The sequence below is a fragment of the Styela clava genome, chromosome 8 (assembly GCF_964204865.1).
Source record: "Styela clava chromosome 8, kaStyClav1.hap1.2, whole genome shotgun sequence".
Classification (NCBI taxonomy): Eukaryota; Metazoa; Chordata; class Ascidiacea; order Stolidobranchia; family Styelidae; genus Styela; species Styela clava.
In genome coordinates, this window is record NC_135257.1 from 122892 (window position 1) to 144251 (window position 21360).

The following is a 21360-nucleotide window of genomic DNA, read 5'->3' on the forward strand; positions in this document are numbered from 1 at the left end:
CTGGAAATTCAACTTTTCGATTTATCCCTAAACCTAATCTGATAATTATTAATTTGTGATTTTGAACCACTTTGAAAGTCACCACCCGCTGTTTTAAAAGATAAGTTAACCTACGTTCCCTCCGAAATATTACACAGGATACTCCCCTGTTTTAGGAGATAGGTTGACCTACTTTCCTTTCAAACTTTTTTCTCCTAAATATTACACAACATCACTTTGAAAATCCTCCCGTTTCGTGAGCTAGCGTGACCTAATTTCTCATTTACATTTATATTATACTATTTCAGAGCTTACCCAAAGACAAGTAATTTTTAAATGTCGACATGCCTTGGTTTGCGTGCGAGTTAGTTTAAATCGGGCAGAAAACATCATATATTGGCAAAATGTTTAGTAATGTCATGTACTTTCAGCATTCATAAATAGCACTCTTTGGTATCCTGAACGCTGATATCCTGAAAATTAATGTTGAAAGAGAATTACGCATTCTCAGATATCGGACATCCAGTCGCGATATTCAATCGTTCATATGCACAAATCTCACATTAATAGTAATTGCTACCCAAGTTTGTAAAGTTTAGAAACCAACAAACAGAAAATAACTTATCCTAAAACACAATTAAAATTCAGTCGGCAATAAATTCGTCGCCAAGACGATGCCATACAAAACAAAAAAGATTTGGTCGCGAGATTTACGTGAGATGACTGCCGTTGTTTTTTAAGCAGAATGAAAAAAAAATTATAATTAATAAACGGGAGTTACGACGCCCTTTACACATCGTGTGTATTAAACTTCCCTGGTAAGTACTATTATTATTGTACCTATACACCTGTTGGAGTATTTCGGACAATTTCGAATTTAAAATTAATGAAAACCCGACATATAATAAAGACGCAAAAGTAAAATGAACATTTATTGAAAAAGTTATTATTTAAGAAAGACAACATGATCGTACAATTCCGCCAAAACCTCGATGTTCGCAAGTGAGATGATAAATAAATACTTTCCTGTATTCGATCAATTAACTTTAGCGTATCGTTGTTCTGCCAACAAACAGCCGGGTGCAAAATATTTCCGTCCTGTGATATGCTCACAAATATTCTCGATAATAATATCATACCCTCGCGTATGTACTTTCTATTAGCTTTTTAGGAATCCCTTCCATCCTTGGCCGGGTCATATTTCGAATATGTGAACATTTTATTCGACCATACATGGCCGGCGGGATGTTAAAATTGTAAACAAGAGAAAGGTAAAATCAATCGCGAATTTCGTTATAACGGTTCGTTTACGAATTGTTGCGCCTGTTATCGTCGAAAATGATTACATTTGTTGTATTTTGAGGCATTTAAGCAGTAATAATTACGGCATGACATCATCAAAATCGTCAAGTGAGATCTTGAAATTGCAAATTCCTTAAATAAAATTGTGAATTATTCGGTAACGAATTCAGTTTTAATGACCGTCGGGGCTTTGTTTTGTTGAAAATTATTATAAATGTGAGAGCGCCAAAAACATACAGTCCATACCGATGCGACTGCAATTTATATGGTCGCAATTGGTGTGGCGCGTTTATTAATAGTGTAAAATAAATTAAACGAATATCAATTATAACCAAGCCTGTCAGCGTGTTTATTTTCTGTGGGCCGGAATCGTGAAATACCATCTTGAGACAAATTCACTTCTATTATAAAACCTTAATTTTCAGTTATTATCGTTATACAAATAACGTGTGGCAACTTTTTAATTTATCGTCGACCAAAAAACCACCCCACACTCGTCCAAACGTGTGTACGTGTGTCGAGCTTGAACGACAGGAACAGATTCATCGACGATCTTAATTAGGGAAAATATGTATTTTATTGGGAATGCAAAATAAATGTACCAAAACGCATTTTTTTGTTATATATCTTTGTATTTTCGGAAACGGGTTGCCGTGAAAGGTAAAATTTGATCTAAATTAATCGCAAATATGTTTTATTTTAAATGTAACAAAACACATTTTGCGATATAACCTTGTAATTTCGAAAACGGGTGTCCTGAAAAGTAAATTATGATCTAAATTAATCGCAAAAATGTTTTATTTTAAATGTAACAAAACACATTTTCGCCATATAACCTTGTATTTTCGGAAACGGGTGTCGTGAAAAGTAAAATATGATCTAAATTAATCCCAAAAATGTTTTATTTTAAATGTAACAAAACACATTTTTCGAGATACAACTGTATTTTCGGATACCGGGTGTAATTTTTTACGATATAACTTTGTATTTTCGAAAACGGGGCGTCACGAAAACTATTAATCTAATGTTTTATCTATCGTCTAACTAACGTCTGGAACACATCATTTTCGGGGAGAACTCTAGCCCGCGAAACGTCATTTAATTTAAAATAGAGAATGTTTCACGCATTTTAAAACGGAAAATCACCAGTAAGTGGACAGGGATTCAACCCTCCCGATTCAGTATTCTATATCCCCGTGTCAGAACTTTCTAAAGAATGAAACAAAGAACCCGTCAAACCGCCGCGGAAGAATGGGAGTATTTTTTGCACTAATAATTAGGGCGTGACAATATTAAAATCGTCAAGAAACTGGTGAATTTGCAAATTCCATAAATAAAATTGTGAATTGCTTGGTAACATTTCAGCTATAATTATCGCCGGGGTATTGTTTTGTTGAAAACACGTTGAAACTTGAGGGAATTAGTTACAATTAGCGCCTGACCTCAATTAGGCACTCGAGCACTCGAAAAAAAAAGCACCCGAACCCGAGGGCTGTTCATTAACGTCATCTCGTCTTATGACCACGCAGAAATGCCTTTATAGCCGAATTATTCAATCACTATTTCAAATCAATATAGATATAGGCGGGAATATAGATTACCCAAAACCTAGATATCGCCGCCAAAACGATCGGTGACAAGAACAATTAGCGATTATAACGGAATTAACCAGTAAAAAGGCTTTGTTGCCGATTTTTCAATGTTTCCACCACGTTTATTCGGTACTCCTATAAATATTCGATTCAAAAAAATATTGAATTTTGCCCACCCGTCCTCGCATATCAATGAGAAATAGTTGTGTAAATATCGCAAAATTCCGGAAAATGCCACGTCCTTTCAACATTGTGATTACAATAAAATGGCACTTAATGGTATTTTGTGAATTTGTTGATTTTGCAAATCTGTGACATGCTGCTAAAAGTTTCGTCTGATTTGAAAATCGTGCAGTTTGGTCACAATTCATCCAAAGTGACTATAACACGTTACTAACACTTTTATAGTCATTTTGAATTCATCGATATCATTGATAGTCACATGACCACTCTCCTTCAAAGAAACGCCCGGGGAGCGTTTTTTGCGGGAGAAGCGGAATCGGTGCTTGTATAATAATCATATTATAAACAAGAATTTTGCCGTTAATGCAAAAGCTTTATCTCCTATGTCTGCATCTCATAGGTTAGAATTCCGGTAAATATCGTTATGATATGCAGAATTGAGTTACAAAAGTACTAGTATGTTACTCATTTGTCAACTTAATACTCGAAAATATTTGTTAACTTTGAATTTTTAATCCATTCAAAATCGGAAAAAAGTGCTATTTCTCTTCAAAATCGGAAAAAAGTGCTATTTCGCAGTCCCTAAAAAAAGTTGCGAAAGTGCTTCGCAATTTTCGCAAAAAATTGCGCTAATAGTGAACACTGGTTGCAAGTCATTGGCGGGCCGCACGTATTTTAGAAAGTTAAAAACCAAAGGAATGGCCAATGAATCACATTTCACCCAGAAATTTCAAGCAGATCAAGGCTAGAGGTAGAAAAATATCTTCGAGTTGCCGTCTCCCAAATTAAACCTCGATTTGATATGTTGTGTATTATACACAAAGCTTATAATTTGCATCAGTCATAATAAACGCTATTATTCACAATTTTGTGTGATAAGTTTCATATAATTTTGTGCAAGAAAAATGCTAGTGTCGACAATAGTCTTGAAATCGATAACTAATTACATGTTTACCAAATGCTTGGGTCGCGAGAAGTTAGAAAAAATCATTTTGGGTTGCGCTAAAAAGTAGTTTCGGACCCCTGGTTTAGATAAAGTGATTCACCAAATTAAGAGTGATAATCAGAAAGTTCAACTATGAACCACATGATTTTTTCTAAATAAATGAGAATGTTATTAAAACGACGATTGCTATTTAGATGTGAAATTACGTTATGTTTAAACGTATAAAAATAAATAATACAACAACTGACGAATATTTCAAAATCAACGAATATTATTTCGAAAGCTGGTATATTTTTTCGTTTTCACGCGCTAACATCGTGAGTTTGTGCGTGCGCGGACGTTGCCGTCAGGCAACAACAGTCTGGATAAGAGAGGAATAGTTCCGCCATGTATTACAAATGCACATTGCAAAATATTTCAACATTTCAAATAATATTGCCGATTATCGAGGTCAAATAATCGTACAATTCTCGATTATCGAGATCAAACAATCGTACAATTGCCGATTATCGAAAAGTTACAATTTTCGCAATTTATAGCATTAGTTACTTGTCTTCGGTAGATCAAGTAGAATTGTTATTTGTGTTTTGTTTTGTTAGTTCAGCTAAGAAATATATTCATTCCTTTTTAATTTACAAAAAACGCAAAAAATGCTTATATATACAAAAATTCAAAAAAGTTTCGCGTGAAAAGAAATAAAGCAGTACGAGTTAGACAAAACTTCTACGTGCTCTTGTTTAGTAGGCTACCACATATTGCAAGACTTACAGCGATTTGTGCCTTTATTATTAGACCAGTATGGCGTAACGGTCGAAATGCCACTCAGCCGCTGATAATATATACTAAAACCTGATATTTACGTAAAATAAATGTCGAATCTAAATTATGCCGACCAATAAATTCTAGAACTATTGTCTATTTTAGCGATACCTGCTGTTGTAGAACGATCTTCATGTGTTGTCGTTGCCTGTGGAAATATTACGTTTAGCTCATGAGTAATATTTGATTTCGCAGTACTTGTACCTAACATTTTAGGCATGTGAGTAATTTCAGCGTTGTTGGATGCGGTGACTTCAATCTCAGTAGAAATTGTTTTTGTCGCCATCGTAGTTGTCATGACCGTTTCTGTCCCATTCTTTATGACAGAATCGGATACAGTTTCTTCCTCAGCAACGACCCAATTTTTCGTCGTGTTCTGTCCAACATTGTTCGCAAAGGTTGAAACCATATCCGCTGATACGTCGGTTGTAGTTGTTCGAGGAACATGCGTTTGATTATTTTGACTTGCAATGATTGCAGTAGTTTCTAAATACATAATACAAGTTTATATACTCATACCTCTTGCTGTTCAGAAGTTAATAAAAGTTAATCCAACGTACAATCCAACATTACCTGACAAAGCATGCTCTGAGATGAGTGTTGTTAATAACAATATTATCTCTAGTACTTCCCCCCATCTCCTCAAATTGAACATAATGAAGTTTTAGCTGCAGAATTCTTTAAAATGTTGCAGACTGAAAAAGAGTGTTGAGGATGGAGTGTTTCAAGAAGTTTCAGTAAATATCTCGGTAGAAGATCGAACTAGAATGCGAGACGTTGTTGATAGAATCACTTCTTAGTCTTCATATTGAATTGGAAAAAATTGAATCCTTTCCATTGATTATAATTATTATTACGCAATAATATTGTTCAATGGTGTGGACAAAGGATGTGGGTTGTCGAGCGTCTCGAAACATTTCAAGCATTCCTTGATCAGAAATCATGGCGAATGAAATTACATTAACGTTACCTTTTGCACATATCAGTCCTCAGTCAGAAAGGAGTGAATCGAGTGGTTGGATGATTCGTAAATTATTTTGCGCCGCCTAATATTTTTATTTTCTTAATTAAACAGATCTATAATAATTGATCGAGAATTATGATTTTTTGTATTTTATAGACAATGGGTGATACTCCAGCTTAGAGTTACATACCAAAACTTTTTAGCAATTTGAAGATAGTCGATACAAAAACAACTGTACTAAAAATCTTAAAATAGCTGGTCATCCCTCGTTGGATCAATGCGACCGGTCAAACACCGATCATATGTTATCACAAATTTTTTTTTTATCTGATACATCCTATCATTTGAACTTTTGGCTAGACAGCGTTATAATGACTATACTTGTTCCCACCTTGCTTCAACTATTTGTCTACAAGACCTTCCTGCAGACATGCAACGATTTTCCGACTATTGGGATGGGCGTTATAATCATTCTCTTGAGGATGTGTGACGTCACTAACAGTAAGCAGGTATGATGATTCTGTTTGTTATCGTTTGCGTTAACGTAACATCATCATTTGTCGTTTACACATCACTCTACGTGGGATGCGAAACATAGATTCCACACAACTTTGCTGTAAAATACTAAATAAATAACACTAATAGTGTAAATCATATTTGATAACGCATGTCACTTCACTTCACCCACCCCTTTGAAAGTCGTTTTACTTTAATCGTCGTACAGAACTTCACTGCCTCAAAGTGTTAAACGGCGAAAATTAGGTTTTCTTCAAAAAAAAAAATAAACTTTTAAAAGCGTATTAAATTCGATGTTTAAATGACAACCAGAGAGTCAATACCGGAACTTACTTTCGAAACGCATAAATTTACATTTGGACCATACGTGGAACAGATGATCAAATCGTCAAGTGGGCATTCATTTAACATTTGTGCAAGCAAATTGCGTGTTATGACAACGCATTGCGCGAGTTTACTTTTAAAACAAAATCACATCCGTTTAACGATGATGATTTCATAAAAATTCCTCACAGATGCATTTTAAGAGCATGATCAAATCGAATCGACAATGAAAAGTGGCACATCAATCATAAAAGGCATAGTCGAATATATTTGAATCTATTCTAAATCATAGGGATTGCTATCAGAATTACTGTCGTTATCTATACAGTATTTAAAAATGAGGTTAATGCATGCATTAGGTGGATTTGGCGTCGCGTATGTTATTCAATGGGTAAATACGTAAATTGCACTGATTGCATCAAAAAAAAGAAAAGTGGGTATAAACTGTCTGTTGCAATCTTATATCTAACATTAGATTTTCAAAATACTACATATTCAATCTTTAATCACATAGAAAAATATTGTTATGAGGGGGGTCAGTGATAATATAATATGTTGATATTGTCTGTTTTTTAACTTCACGATTGTACGTGTCATCCTTGCGCAGGGGCCATGCTAATCTTCTCTTTATCGCTCCAATGTTTTCATATGTACACTCGTTAGCTTCATAATAGATTGTCACAATATATTGCCGAAAAAATCCCAACCTATATCTTCTATCAAGTTATCCCATTTGAAGTTAATTGACCTTCATTATTCGGCCACCGCGCAGTTGCATTGTGCAATATGTAAATAAATTGAAATCCCGTTAATGTTTCGGATTTCAATACGTCGTATTATTAGTGAATTACCGGATTCCGAAAAGAATATTTCGTATTTTACAGTAGGCTGAGTTGGGGAATTTTGTCTGAGATCACATATATGGACTCTCAATAAGCATTGTCCAGGCCTGAGTGGAGTGAAAGCTAATCTTCATTTGTTTTTTAAACTATCTAATACTAAGATATTATTGTATAATCATATTCCCTAATTTTGATGGGTATTTGTAAAAGCATTCAGCAATTAGCTTCCAAAATTGCTGATGACCTTTTCCGGATTTACGGAAAGATGATTAGAACACAGTACCTGGTTTAACATAATGGAATGTTTAGAATTATTCTGTAGAAATACGATTTGAACCTAGCCTCATTTTTCCATACCCGATAAGACTCGGGGAATTGGTAGTTTTAACCTCTCAAAAAAACTGTTTCTATGCTAATCTACCTTTATATATGTCGTCCACGTTTGTCCGCTAACTTTTCATTTGGCTATATATAATGCAATTAGTCGTTGCTGCAAACAAATCAAATAGGGAAGTAAGTTCAGAACCGGAAATATTAAGGTTCGGTTATGTCAGGCTACACACGTTATATGAGAGAAGCGTTTGTGATTATATTTTTTTGTAGAGTCAGGCATAATCCGACGGGTCATACAATTCAAACAAAGAATCGACCTTCAGATGCACTACTTACAGAACCGGATTTGCCGGTATGCAAGGCTGAAAGCTCATGAAGTTTCGACATTCAATTTTACATCCGTTCATTAATTAATATAAACAGTTTAAAGGTGAATTTTTTTATGAGTTGTTTATGACAACTCTATGCAAAAGGGCCTCGTCGACAAAATAGTCTAGGTCCGATAGTAGGGCAGGGGTGTACAACCTCTTCTATGGCCGGCCGCAATTCGTTTCTGTATAATAACTACTTAATGCCGCCAGTAATGTCGAGATTTTCATGAGTTGGGTATGTCCAATTAATAAAGATTGGTTTTCATGGGTATATCTCATAGTCTTGCGCCTAACACTTATCAAATGCCTTTTGTTTTTAAAATTTACAAAAATGTTGAAATCCGCAGGCTGTTGCTGCGCATTGCGCTTAGAACTGGAAGTACACACAAGTAAAGATTGATTGACCGACTGCTCGACATTGAGGTGTTGGGCTCTTTGCGAGAGCCATGCACAAATTCTTGCAGGTTAATATATATGATGTCGAGAAGTACGCTTACCATACGTCCCGTTTTACGCGGGACAGTCCCACATTTCAACGTCTTGTCCCGACCGATCAGCCAAAAGACCCGCTTTGGCGTTAAGCCAGTCAGCATAATTCACGAACAATGTCAATTAGCTTTTTCTCGTTACTGTTGTTGCTGTGTAGCGTACCTGTAGCCAACTTACTGAATGTGAATGCGTGGTTTTGTTTGTTTCGTTGTTTTTCGCTAACAATAATTGCTATAATTTATTACGTGTAAGCCCCGTACGCCAAAAGTGTGCTCAGTGCTAACGTAAATTTATTTCTAATTTTCGAACTGGAACCGATATTTAGACCAGTGGTTCTCAACCGCCGGTCCGCGGACCGGTGCCGGTCCGCGGCAACCTTGCTGCCGTCCGCCAAATATATTCCAATATTAATATATCATAAGCAAATTGCAAAATACAGAGTATTGACGGCATGTCCGTTAATTTTGGGATTTTTTAAATTCTTATTGAGACGTAGTACCGTTATTCGTCTAACTGTTAGACCAGGGGTGTGCAAGATTTTCGGACCGGGGGCCAACAATTTTGCTCATCTCGACTGGCGGGCCATGGAAGTATGAAGAAAAATTTAAATATTATGGACAATAGTTAAAGTGTTACAAAAGCAAAATTGGAAAACGATAAGCCCCATGCAAAAACTAAATTTCATCGCAATCCCAACAAATTCCTTGAGCTATTGTTTTTTTTCCTGAAAAATAACACTAGGGCTTGTTTTCGGGGGATGTCTTATATTTTTATTTATCTAAAACAAAATTCAAAAGTAGAGAATTACGAAAATTTATATGAAAACCGATATCCATTCACTTATAAACACCACATTTTATTCAAAACAACTGCGAAACATAGATTATCAATAATTGGAGGCAAACGAACAACAAAGTATTGTTCAGTTCATTCAAAAGAGACCCAGCGATGAAAACCAAGTTAGTGGTGTTTACAGGAAGAGACTGCTACTTCAACTTTACAACATACCCCGTAACGACCTTGCATGTTGCAGCAAAGTTGATATGGATCACGCGGAAACAAGCAAAAAACGAAAGGGATATTTTATTCGGCACTATGATAAGTATTTGAAGCTAGGTTTCACTATTGCTCCCAGCAGCGAAAAAGTACCGCTTCCTATGTGCTTAGTCTGCGCCAAAATTATTTCAAGCGACACAATGGAACCCGCAAAGCTAACGGAATTGCGTGGAAGGCAACGCTCTACTTTGCCTTGCAGAAACTTCATTAGAACCACGTTCAACACGTATAATATCAAAAAGACAGCAGTAAATTTCTCATTGAATTGGATTGCCTTCTTTTGCACCGCCTATTTTTGTCGTAATTGCATTCGTTTGATTATGTTTTGTGTTCATGACATTTTTGGTTAATTTTGAAGATCCGCCGGTCCGCGAAATTTATTTTGAAATTTTACCGGTTCGCGAACTGAAAAAGGTTGAGAACCACTGATTTAGGCAGACAGCGCATAAACTCTCGACGACAATATGGTCAATGAGGACAGCCGGGATGGTTAAATGTACTCCCCTAATGCAAAATCGGTAAATTTGAAGTTGAAAAAATTACAGCTATTGTCTTTGGAAGCGTCCCACTTTGAAGTCCAAAAATATGGTAACCCTATCGAAAAGTCATGCGTTTGATTCACCACGCACGATTGCCTTGTTCAAGTACATTGACAATATTCTCTACTGCTTAAACGGCATGGAGTAATGCTTACAACCTTTAATGTTTATGATATCAGTATTTTTTTTTCCAATAGCAAATAAAGACACAACTAGACTACAGCTTTGATTTTCCGTATCAACTATGTCTCAACACCCTCACTCCCTTATCAGAATAATACCTTTCTGGGACTTTGAGATCTATATACAAGATGGTGATATTACAAAGATTAGATTCATAGAAATAGGCACGAAGGTTAACGGCGCCACAAGTAATTACCTAAATTCTATATGATTATTTGCTTATGGGGTTATTGCCTTGTGCTTATTCTGCAGCTACAACACACACTAGAACGGCCGAAAATTTCATCTTCGGCGCCGCAGGTTGAGCACCCCTGCCCTAAAGCCATTTGCCTGAAGGGACACTTTTAGATCTTGATTCTTTGTGGAACCCCAAACAAACCCCAACTCGGACTTGAGTTGTGAAAGACGTAACAAATTCAACTTTGTGACTACCGAGAACAATGGTACGCTGAAATAACAATGAGGACCTACCTACTTGGACGGTATATGTGCCTTTCATATAAAATTTGAATGAAAACTTGTTGAGCAAGAAAGGTTTTGTCTTAGAAAATTTTTTTGTCCTTATTTACAAGAAACGACCTTATTTTGGCATGTGGCCTTATTTTGTTTCATTTTAGGGGTAGGATTTGACCAATAGCGCTTGACATTACGAAAACGAGTCAATGTTCGCGATCATTTTTGAAAATGACGTCCAAGCGGCTGATTAAAATTCAATTGTTACGTTTTACAGATAGAAATTAAAAATATCTCAACTCAAATTCAAGCATACCGGAAAAAGATCAGGCCAGCACTTCAAAATGGAGCCATTTGACACAAACTGGGACTTGCGATTTCCAAACTAGAAGATAAACTTGCTAAGGCGAGAACAAAAAAGATGAGAGACAAAACAAATCTAAATTTAGGACAACAATAAACAGCAACCCTGAAAAAATCGCCGTTACACCAGAGGCAAAAAGCGAAAGATAAAAAACACAGAACAGGCGCATTCAACTGACTAGAACCTCTCAAATATTACATTGAGTGAAGCCCATACCGAACTCTTGCAGAAAGGATTAGGATTCAGTGTAACCCCTCCAAACGCAGATAAATTCCAATTAGCGTCGGACATAGACACAACAATCAGAAACTACCGACTTAAAGAATATTTCCAGGATTTCGACGTTAGCCAAAATGAAAACCATGCCAATGAAATTAAATTATCGTGCTTTTTGACCAATATCATAGGTCTTCTTGCTTTCCAAGTGTTTATTCCGAGAATATTGCGTGTTTTTGACGAGATCTCATTTGTAAATTTTCTGTTTTCTCCTAAGTTTTTTTTAATTATTCAGGTTTTTTAAGCGAAGTATGAAGAAAACAGCGATCAAAGGGTGGCATAACATGGCAAGAATTATTTTTAATGGCGTTCGGGTTCGACTCTTCAAACACTACAAAGAGGTCGATACATTCTAAGGACCTCCTAAAAGTAGCCATATATCGGATTGAATGATAGAGAAAAACTGCTTTCTATGTTTTTTGTTCTATTGATTGACTTATACTGCACGACAGGTAGATGATCCGAGATGGCATGGTTGGAATAGCACTAACATGTTTCCAATGTTTCCGTATATGTTTGTCCGTATTTGATCACCCATTATATTTAAGATCACCCATTAATATACTATATTTTGATAATAAGAACAAAAATGAGTCATAACTGTTACATATTATGTTGCGACCGTAAACTTATTGGAAATTATTACACAGATTAACTTAAAACATGTAACTATCTCGAAGTAATTCACAGATAAAATACAAGGATAGCAGAATAAAAAAACGAGAAAATTTTATAGGAAAGACAAATTTGGCGGAGTGTTAAACTGAAAACAAGGACGACAAACAATAAACACAAATATATTTACAGCAAATGCAATTTTGAAGAAAGACTCATATTGTACACCAAATACAATAATAATATTTAACATACTCTAATGAAGGTTACGGAGAAGACACACATACCACACACAATATATTGTTATATATATATATATATTGTAGACATTATATACATATATGTATATAATGTCTACAATAATAAAAATATGGTACGACGGGAAGAATACCGTCAATTTATATAATAATAAAAAACAGTAAACGTAGGTTGACGCAATGAACAACCTAATTACCTTTGGCCGATGCTGCCAGCAACGTTTTTACTGATCTTTGAGGGGACGTTCGCTTCGTTGGCGCGTTTCAGGGTCCGTCAGTTCAAGGCGGTTGCTATTTGTACCTGCTTTGGAGTGGAGATGTATCAGAATCGGCCAAATTTCCGGTATCGGTAGTGTAACGGTATCGGTTAAATGTAGACCGATATATTTAGAATTTTAATATGATTCAGAATGTTTTAAAAAAATAAGTTAGAATACTAAAATTTTGTTTTCTGTGATAGATCGTAAACTACGATAGGGTTGCCATACGTCAAATTTTTCCCTGACATGTCCGGGATTTTAGTGGTCAATTTTGCGTCAGGGAGAAATGTTAAAAAGTGCTTAAATATCAGGGATTTTTGAATACAGTGAATTCCTGCTACAGATCCCTGAGTTTTCAGATATATATTGCGCATCCACGAAATTCTATTTTTTCAGAGATATGTCACACGCAAGCATTTTTGGTCAACGCGGATTGCGTCGCATTCATATAATTGTGATGTCACATATGACCTGAATTGCCGGCATTTTGTATTCGTTATTTTGGTGGCACTATACCTGTACTTTATGCCGTGCTATGAGTTTAGTGCTAATGATAAAGCTGCAATTTTTCTCGTTTCGTTCTGTATTTATTCTATTCTCTCGCGGAAGGGACGACAGCTTGTGCTATTGATACGTCGTGAATATAGACCATAATACTGTACAATATAAGTGTTTTGGTTGCAAAATTGGTCAACCTGGCCTATTAAAATTTTGCCTTTCCAGATATGGTAACCCTAAACTACGAGCCATGAACGTCCCATCTCCGCGAGTAGAAACGGGAATAAGATTCTGGCCTGATTTTAACTATTTATCAACTAATCTAGCTCAACTATTTTCGCTGCCAAATATTTATATTGACATTTTTAGTGCTAGCTGGAATTTTGAAGAAATATATTAACCGAATATTAGTGGATTTCCCAACATGTAAAATACAAAATAAGTCGTTATATTGCCCCAAAATCCTGCGGACGTAACTCAATGTATCAGTCGGATCGGATAAGTATCCATTCAATAATTTTATCACCCAAGCCCGATGAGTTTTCTAATTGAACACCGAGATTCCTAGCGTCAGTACACAATGCATCTGAACCAATTAACGCATCTGGATCTCAAACATCAGTTTCTTATTATTTGATATATATATATATATCTTTTTTAATCTGAAATGAAGTGCAATATGAATAAAGTTAAGACTATAGTTTTTCAGCTCGTCTGTCCTGCACACTTGAAGTTATATTTACATAGTATAGGAATATCAACTTTTTTGGAATATCGGTATCGGCGTTTTTAGTTGGTATTGGCGACAAAAGTGGTATCGGTACATCTCTACTTTGAAGAGCTCTTCGTGTGTGAATGTTTCTTAAGCAGTCTTTTTAATATTGTAAATTGAATACAGACTAATTTATGTATCTTCACTGCTAAATATTAGAACTGTTTTGTTGCACAGTGTTCTACTACCAACTGGAGTAACTCGTCCAGGGTTACTATGTTTCCCTGAACAGGGAAGTCACAGCATATCTTGTTACCAAAGCTTCTTTAAAAAAATGTGATAGACTGGATGCGTTATTGGGCCAATAACCGTGTTCCTGCTGGTCAGAGGAGTAGCCAGTAGGGTATCGTAGTTTACGATCTAACCAAAAAAAAATTTCAATTACAGTATTCTAACTTATTTTGGGTCTCCCGAAGTATGCGAACCAAGATGGCGGACATCGGAATGTAATATGTGTACTAGGTTAGGGTTAGGCCATAATTTTAGGTATAAATACTACGGGAGGCTCTTGTATGGTGGCCCATCGTTGTCACGCGTAAAATTGAAAATGAAAAATAAAATAAAAAACCGAAAATAAAAAAATTGTTGTAAAAAAACATAAAAATATTTAAAATAAAAATAAATGTTGGAAAAAAAAATTAAAAAAAAAAATTGAATAAAAAGAAAATAAAAAGGTTGACAACGATGGTCCGCCTCGTGGCCCATCGTTGTCACTCGTTTTTATTTTTAGAAAATTTGCTTCTGCTTGAGACCAACGTTGTCAGGCATAATCCTACGCGCACAAATGTGTTCCCTGGATTTCAAACTCACTACTGATTTTCTTGAGCAATATTCAATATGAAAATGTTCTATAAATTCTCCATGCTACAAGTTCAACAAGAAGTAATATATTTATAATAATGATAAGAGAATATAGAATTGAATACGAAAATTTGTTTTTACGTGTATAAGGTAATTTAATTGGAGAATGCTGCTTAACTACTCAGTTGTCTGGACACTCGCGATGCCGGTACCGTACCGTCTTACCAAATACCGGTAGTCGGTTATAGTCGCTTTGCGTCTGACCGAACCGGTAGCCATACAATCACTCATGAAAGAATGGGAGATACGGATAGTCTCGTAGAATATAGACTACTGAAACACTCTCTGCGCCTGCCCCATACCGTACAGCCGTAACGTACTGATCCAGACAAATGATAAATCGCCCGTGCTCAACCATTTATTTCAATCCATACCTCGATCCTAGTAGAATATAAATACAATTGATTCTGTCATTAAACTTCTGAAACAAACACATAAAATCATCAACAGATACATGTCACCAAGTCCTAAGTGGATATTGCTGAATTGATCTTGATTTTACCATTTTCCATGTAATGCCTTTCGGTAAAACTGTTATCTATCGTAAATACAGCACATTTGACTATGTTGTAGTGTAACTTTTTTGGCCTCACTTTTTGATATTTGTAGTTAGATCTCATGGGGCTCTGTCAAACAAAGTTACATACAAAATATTGGTCGTGAGTTGCAAAACCTGATCATGTTGTTGGAATAACCATTTTATTTACCCGTATTCTACCACCTGTATATCATTCATTGTCGAGAATATTAATAAAATCTAAAACGTGAAACGTTTTCGTGAATTTTTTGTTGTAGCTGAATTCGAGGGACAGCATGACAACAGGCAAGAGGAGCACGGTCGCCTCTTTTAGTTTATGGCAGGGTGCATCAAGTTGGCGCACAACCTGACCATAGTATGTGTACCAGGTTAGAGTTCAGGTTGTGCGCCAATATGGTGCACAGATTTAACGAAAAAAACGAATACGAATATCTAGCCGTAAAAAAAATTGCTCAAGGCTACAAACTCCACACCCATGTAGAAATGATGGGCAATGACCCCAAGATGAATGATCACAAATAAAAAAAACTTATGTCTGAAAACAATGATGGCCCCAAAAAGGCCCATTATCTGCCGGACTATAACTAAACCAACGTAACACATGTTGTACATTACAAACCACACGGAAGTTAAAATACGTTGAAATAAAAACAAAACTAACAAAGAGCTAGCTAGAGAGCACATATGGATGAAACTGCTGGAGCACAGTTGAGAAATTACTGTTCAATTTTTTTGAGTAAGCATCAATGTGCACACTGCTGATACCCGTCCTTGTCAACAGATAAAGAGACATTTGGTTGTAGCGGTACATCATTAAGTAAAATCATATCTCTGCAATTTTACTTTATGCCTATCCTCTTTTCTTCATACCAGTTACAAAGTTGTCAAATCGCGAAAAATAAAGTGATATGAAATTTATCTCTGGCATTCAAATATAAGTCTGCTGCATCTCCATCAGTGAGTACATTATTTCCGAAACGTTTACGAATTGTAACTGCCTTGCAATCCACATCTGGTTTATTTTGTAGCTGCTTCACATCGTTCAAATTCATCTCGTGAAATTTCACATAATAATACATACAGATCTGCACATGTTTGTTTTGAATTATTCTGTGAAAATTCATTCCAAAACGATAACATGAAAACGAATTCTAGCTATTGCATATTATTGTTTGCATCTCTTCTAGCATCTTCGTTTCGTGGCTGGTCTTTCCCTATATATTCCAGTGCTTCTATAATTATAAGAAAAAATTGCCCACTAACTGGTATCAATGAGAGATTTCTTGAAGGAAGAACCGCCTAGTCAGACGAATCCCCCAAAATCAGGCCGAAAATTATGGTATAGAAAAGCGACTTATTCGCGGAAAATAAGGTACAGTATCTATCTACCGGACATGGCGTAACAGTTTTTAGATATATATATTATTCATGACCCCACCTGATTACGTCATCAAAAATGACGTCATTGGAACGTCACAATCACGAAAACGAGAATATCGGTCAGAGACCGAAGACTTATCGATCGAAAGTTAGGGGATCCCCAAAACAGCGCTCTTACTTCATAGTGACACCTTGTGTCCAATTACTAATTAATTAATAAATTAGTACGACATAATTCATCCAAAATCAATAGGCTTCTGGTCCGACATATGATGAATGCACATAAAAAATCGGGAGCAGATTCAATTTCGCTTTCGTGAGATATCGCATGCATCTAACAGACAAATACCTATCAACATACTTACCGATTAAAATCGATAAGTAATAAAGCTTGGCAAAGTATAGCGACGGTCTCCCGTAATGGCGCCTGCAGATATGTTAACAAACTCAATACGTCAGCGACCTTTCTGGTATCGGGATCGTTACGCAGAGCTCTAAATAAACACGGAACACAAGCGACTGGACTCACCGATTGTCACCAAGGAACGCTTACGATATCCCATTACAGCGTTTTGAGCAAAGTGACTATAGTCACTTTGGTTTTGAGCAACTTCGTGATTTCTTGGTTGGACATATGATTAAGCCGTTTTATCGGAGAGTACTGTACTGATACCGTTTGACCGTACACCATGTGGAAGAATGTGTCTGTGAATCTGTCAGATGTTGTTGAAGTTCGTGGATCAGCTCTCACTGAAAAGGAGATCTGGATTTTACTACATGAAATAGGAAAACAACTCAAAAATTGTAAGTAGTCGAAAGGTGATTGCAGGGGTTTGATATAGGACTGTGCTCTACACAGCTACAGCATCATCCCTTCATCAGTATCAGGCGCGGCGGTGTGGCTCAACGGGCTAAGCGTTAGCAATACGCTCGCCACCGCACCTCTAATTACTCTGCGTGGGTTCGCAGGTTCGAATCCCGTGCAGGGATGGTTATGTGCGAGAGGATTGCTGGACTCCTCGCCGTCATTGGATGGTTCACGTAACCGCTGGTCGGTTACGGCTTCCTCCACCACCAAGTCCATGCTTCCGAAAACAAACAATATAACTAATCCCATACCCGACTTGGAATGGTAACCAGACGAGAGGCCGTGGTTCGCCATATGGATAAGCCGTCTTATCGGCTTTCCTCTCCCCCTGGGATAAATATGTAAATCCTATCCTATCAGTACGGCACACTTTCCTGACTTTACAGATCGAGCGACAGTGTCTCGTTTCAGAGAAACCCATTTTACCGATGAACAGACACCCCTCCTTTCCGGGATGTCTGGACACTCTTGTCACTCAATTTTATTTAAATTTGGAACCAACTATTCATACTAAAACAGTAAAAGTAGACTAATGTATCGATGCGGCATCAGATGAATTAAATTATACAAGAATAATTTAATCCAATGCCCCCTCAGAGCCTCAAGGCATTTATAAGCCCCACATGATAAACTTGCGTAATTTATACAAGAATAATTTAATCCAATGCCCCCTCAGAGCCTCAAGGCATTTATAAGCCCCACATGATAAACTTGCGTAATATATTCAAGTATAATTTAATCCAGCAATCTCAAAGTACATAATTTTTGGGTAGAATACCGATATTCATGAATTTTGATGTAAATTTCTTGTTTGGCCCATGTTTGGCAAAATATTTTTACCTGTTTCCGACATACAATTTTTTCAAAACTTCGTTCGAGATGACTTCAAAATATGTTCTTTTAGGATATTTTATTCAAAAGTGGGGCAGGATATTGTAAAGCACAAATTTTTTGGGTAGAATACCGATATTCATGAATTAGAGTGTAAATTTCATGATTGAACCATGTTTGACAAGTTAAATTTGTCCGAGATGATTTCACAATATGTTCTTTCTAAATATTTTATTTGAAATTGGGAGCAGTTATTGGGAAGTTTCTACTAGAATACCGAATGCGCTAAACTTTACTTTTTGCTTAAATCTGGCAACTGCCCTCCTCACATCATTCATATTTCGCGTCGCGCGTTTCATACGCAATGTTAAATCGTTTTTTGGCAACCCTACTTTACCGTTCCGAAAACGAGAGAGATGTCTGCTAGCAGGGTTTCCCAAACTGGGGTCGAGGTCCGTGACATCTGCACAGGGGGTCCGCAACGATAGGAAAAAAGTCTGATCAATATTTAATGATTGATTTCAATTTAAGAGAAATTGCATATTTTTGGTTGAGCGTTGCGGACGAATATCCATTGCTGTCAGAAATGGCAATTAAAATCCTTTTGCAACGATAGGTTTGCTTGTCACAAATTGATCCGAGTATCGAAAAATTGCGCAGTGAAAAGCAACCTAGTTCATCACATTAATGTCGCTTGCGTTGTGTTGTACATGAAACATTATCTTTACTCGTTGGTTAGGCACTGAAATTGATTGTGTGGGGGTCCGTCAAAATTAGGATTCTAAAATAGGGGTCCGCGGCCCAAAAAGTTTGGGAAACTTTGTGCTAGGGTAACTTTGGATATGAAAGTTGCAGTTCTGAAAAAAAACCAAGATGCTGTGTTCAATTGTTATAATTACACATATGAACAGACTGATGGACATAAAATGTTTTGTTTATTAACTATCGATATTAGTTTAACTATTGAGAAAAAAACTTTGATTTTATGCTTTGTTTTGACAAAATTGCGACAATTTAAACGATGTCATGGATTCACAAAAATTTATTAAATAATCAGTTCGACACCTATAAATCAAAACATAATTTGTATAATTTTGTAACCATGTGATCTTCTTCAAAAATAATTATTATATTTACCGACTGGTCCGACCTTTGTATTTACGAATCATTGTTTTAATAAGCATCATCTGGACTATCAACGTTGAACTAAATAAAAATAGTTCGGAAATACATATGTGTAATCGCATAGGGCAGTATAGATCGGTGAAAAATGAGAATCAAATTAGCAAAATAATTTAAAGAATAATTCAATCCAAAGCCGCATCGAGGCATTCATATGTCATGATTAAATTGTCTAATTTATACAAGAATAATTTGATCTATGCATTCATTTTACTATTGATTGTTGGTGTCCAAATTGTTATAATACACGTATGGACAGACTGACGGACATAAAAAGTTTCGTTTCACTATCGATATTATGGTAATTTAACTATTAAAAAAACCTTCAATTTTGAAGTTTGTTATAACTTCGTTGTACGACAATTTATTCGATGTTATGCCAACATTGATTAATAAAATTTTCAAAAAATTCATTTCCACTCCTACAAATTGATGTACATTTTAACATACAACTGGTCAAAATTCTTCAAATAACTTTGCGTTCAATTGCAGAGACCTCTGCTTTGTCCCGGCAAAATGCATGATCTTGTAAATTTTTGATCCCTTCCAAAAGTGATTACTGTATTGTCTTGACTTCTATATGTACTCACCATTATTTTAATAGCCACCGGCACTTTCGACATGAACTGAATAATAATGGCTCAGGAAAACCTGTATATTCTCGCATATAAGCTGAGTTTAAAACCCAAAAAAACAGTTGGCAAACTAAGGGGCCGGCTTATACTCGCATAACTCAGATCGCAACAAAAAATCGGCTCATTTGCGCCGAGATGATATTATGCTGACTTGTCGGTAATTCCAACAGCTACAATCCTACAAACCATGCTAACTTCTCACGATAAAGAGCGTGATTTTCTGATCATACACGTGATCGCTTGTATTTGATTTTATCTTTTACATAAGAGCAACAGCGTCGATTTACAACATCAAAATGTTTTCAAATTCAGTAAATAAAATTGTGAATTATTCAGTAACGATTTTAGCTACCTCATAATAACCTTCGGGGCAGTGTTAACTCTAAGGAAATTAAGAGTGCAAAAGTGCTTCGCAGTTGAAAAAAAAGTGCGAAAGTGCTTTTACCGATTTTAACAAATTAGGTGCCCTAGCTTTTGTTTAACTCATTTGAAACAGCATAGATACTCGAAAAAACGCTCCTTCCGAATTAAAAAGAGGAGTCTTTCCGTTAGCGGAATGTTTCGTTTAAATCCTTGTATAAAACAAGGGAATTCATCCGTACGCAAAGGACACCTGCTAAGCACACCTGTCGCGAACAAAACTTTCGTGCTACCAACCACCCGTGTCAGTTGCAAAGCGTACTTCTTCGCGTGAACAGCAAAGCCTTGCACATTTGTGTTACTCCAGTAGTTTATTTCTCACCATACTTAAAATAGGCACAAACATGCAAATTACAATAAATTAAATATTAAATAGGCCATATTTCAGGGTGAAGGAGACGCGAGAATCCAATACTGGTTATCGAGCAGCGGCACCTTCCATCTAACAGACAATGATTGTTACATGCAGGAATTGATATCAGTTACTCTCAGCCATAGCTAGGGAGAGGGGTCATTTGTACAAACACGTGCAAAATAACATCCGTCACTGATATCACTTTAGTATAACACGCTTCCTCGTTCGAAAGAATATGCATTGAATTAGTCCCTCCTCTCCCCATTTAGGAGATGATCACTTCGTTATCAGTGCCAACTAACAGAAAATAACTTATCATAAAACGCAATTAAAATTCAGTTGGTAATAAATTGCGCT

General features: G+C 36.2%; 2 protein-coding genes and 1 non-coding gene across 11 annotated transcripts in view; 1 reads left to right on the top strand and 2 right to left on the bottom strand.

The window, feature by feature from the left end:
* Positions 1–6299, bottom strand: part of LOC120346183 (uncharacterized) — a 36079-nt gene extending 29780 nt beyond the window's left edge. For 5 of the 6 annotated variants that reach the window (XM_078115129.1, XM_078115131.1, XM_078115128.1 and 2 more), the window contains exons 1-3: positions 5792–5900; positions 5395–5516; positions 4933–5307 (exon numbers count right to left, since the gene is read on the bottom strand). In XM_078115129.1, coding sequence (XP_077971255.1) covers positions 4933–5307; positions 5395–5476 — 457 coding nt within the window. In that variant the 5' untranslated portion in view covers positions 5477–5516; positions 5792–5900. Of the gene's footprint in view, positions 1–4932; positions 5308–5394; positions 5517–5791; positions 5901–6176 lie in introns of those variants that run through there. The other variant, XM_078115127.1, reaches the window with a different exon arrangement.
* LOC120346232 (FERM and PDZ domain-containing protein 2-like) overlaps positions 1–21360 on the top strand; it is a 136603-nt gene that overhangs the window by 69734 nt on the left and 45509 nt on the right. For 2 of the 4 annotated variants that reach the window (XM_078114907.1, XM_078114909.1), the window contains exon 1: positions 16977–17516. In XM_078114907.1, the coding sequence (XP_077971033.1) occupies positions 17402–17516 (115 nt within the window). In that variant the 5' untranslated portion in view covers positions 16977–17401. Of the gene's footprint in view, positions 1–16976; positions 17517–21360 lie in introns of those variants that run through there. The other 2 variants (XM_078114908.1, XM_078114910.1) reach the window with 2 other exon arrangements.
* Positions 7188–7292, bottom strand: LOC120346836 (U6 spliceosomal RNA). Its single transcript, XR_005570040.2, has one exon. It is a non-coding gene; the product is annotated as a U6 spliceosomal RNA (small nuclear RNA).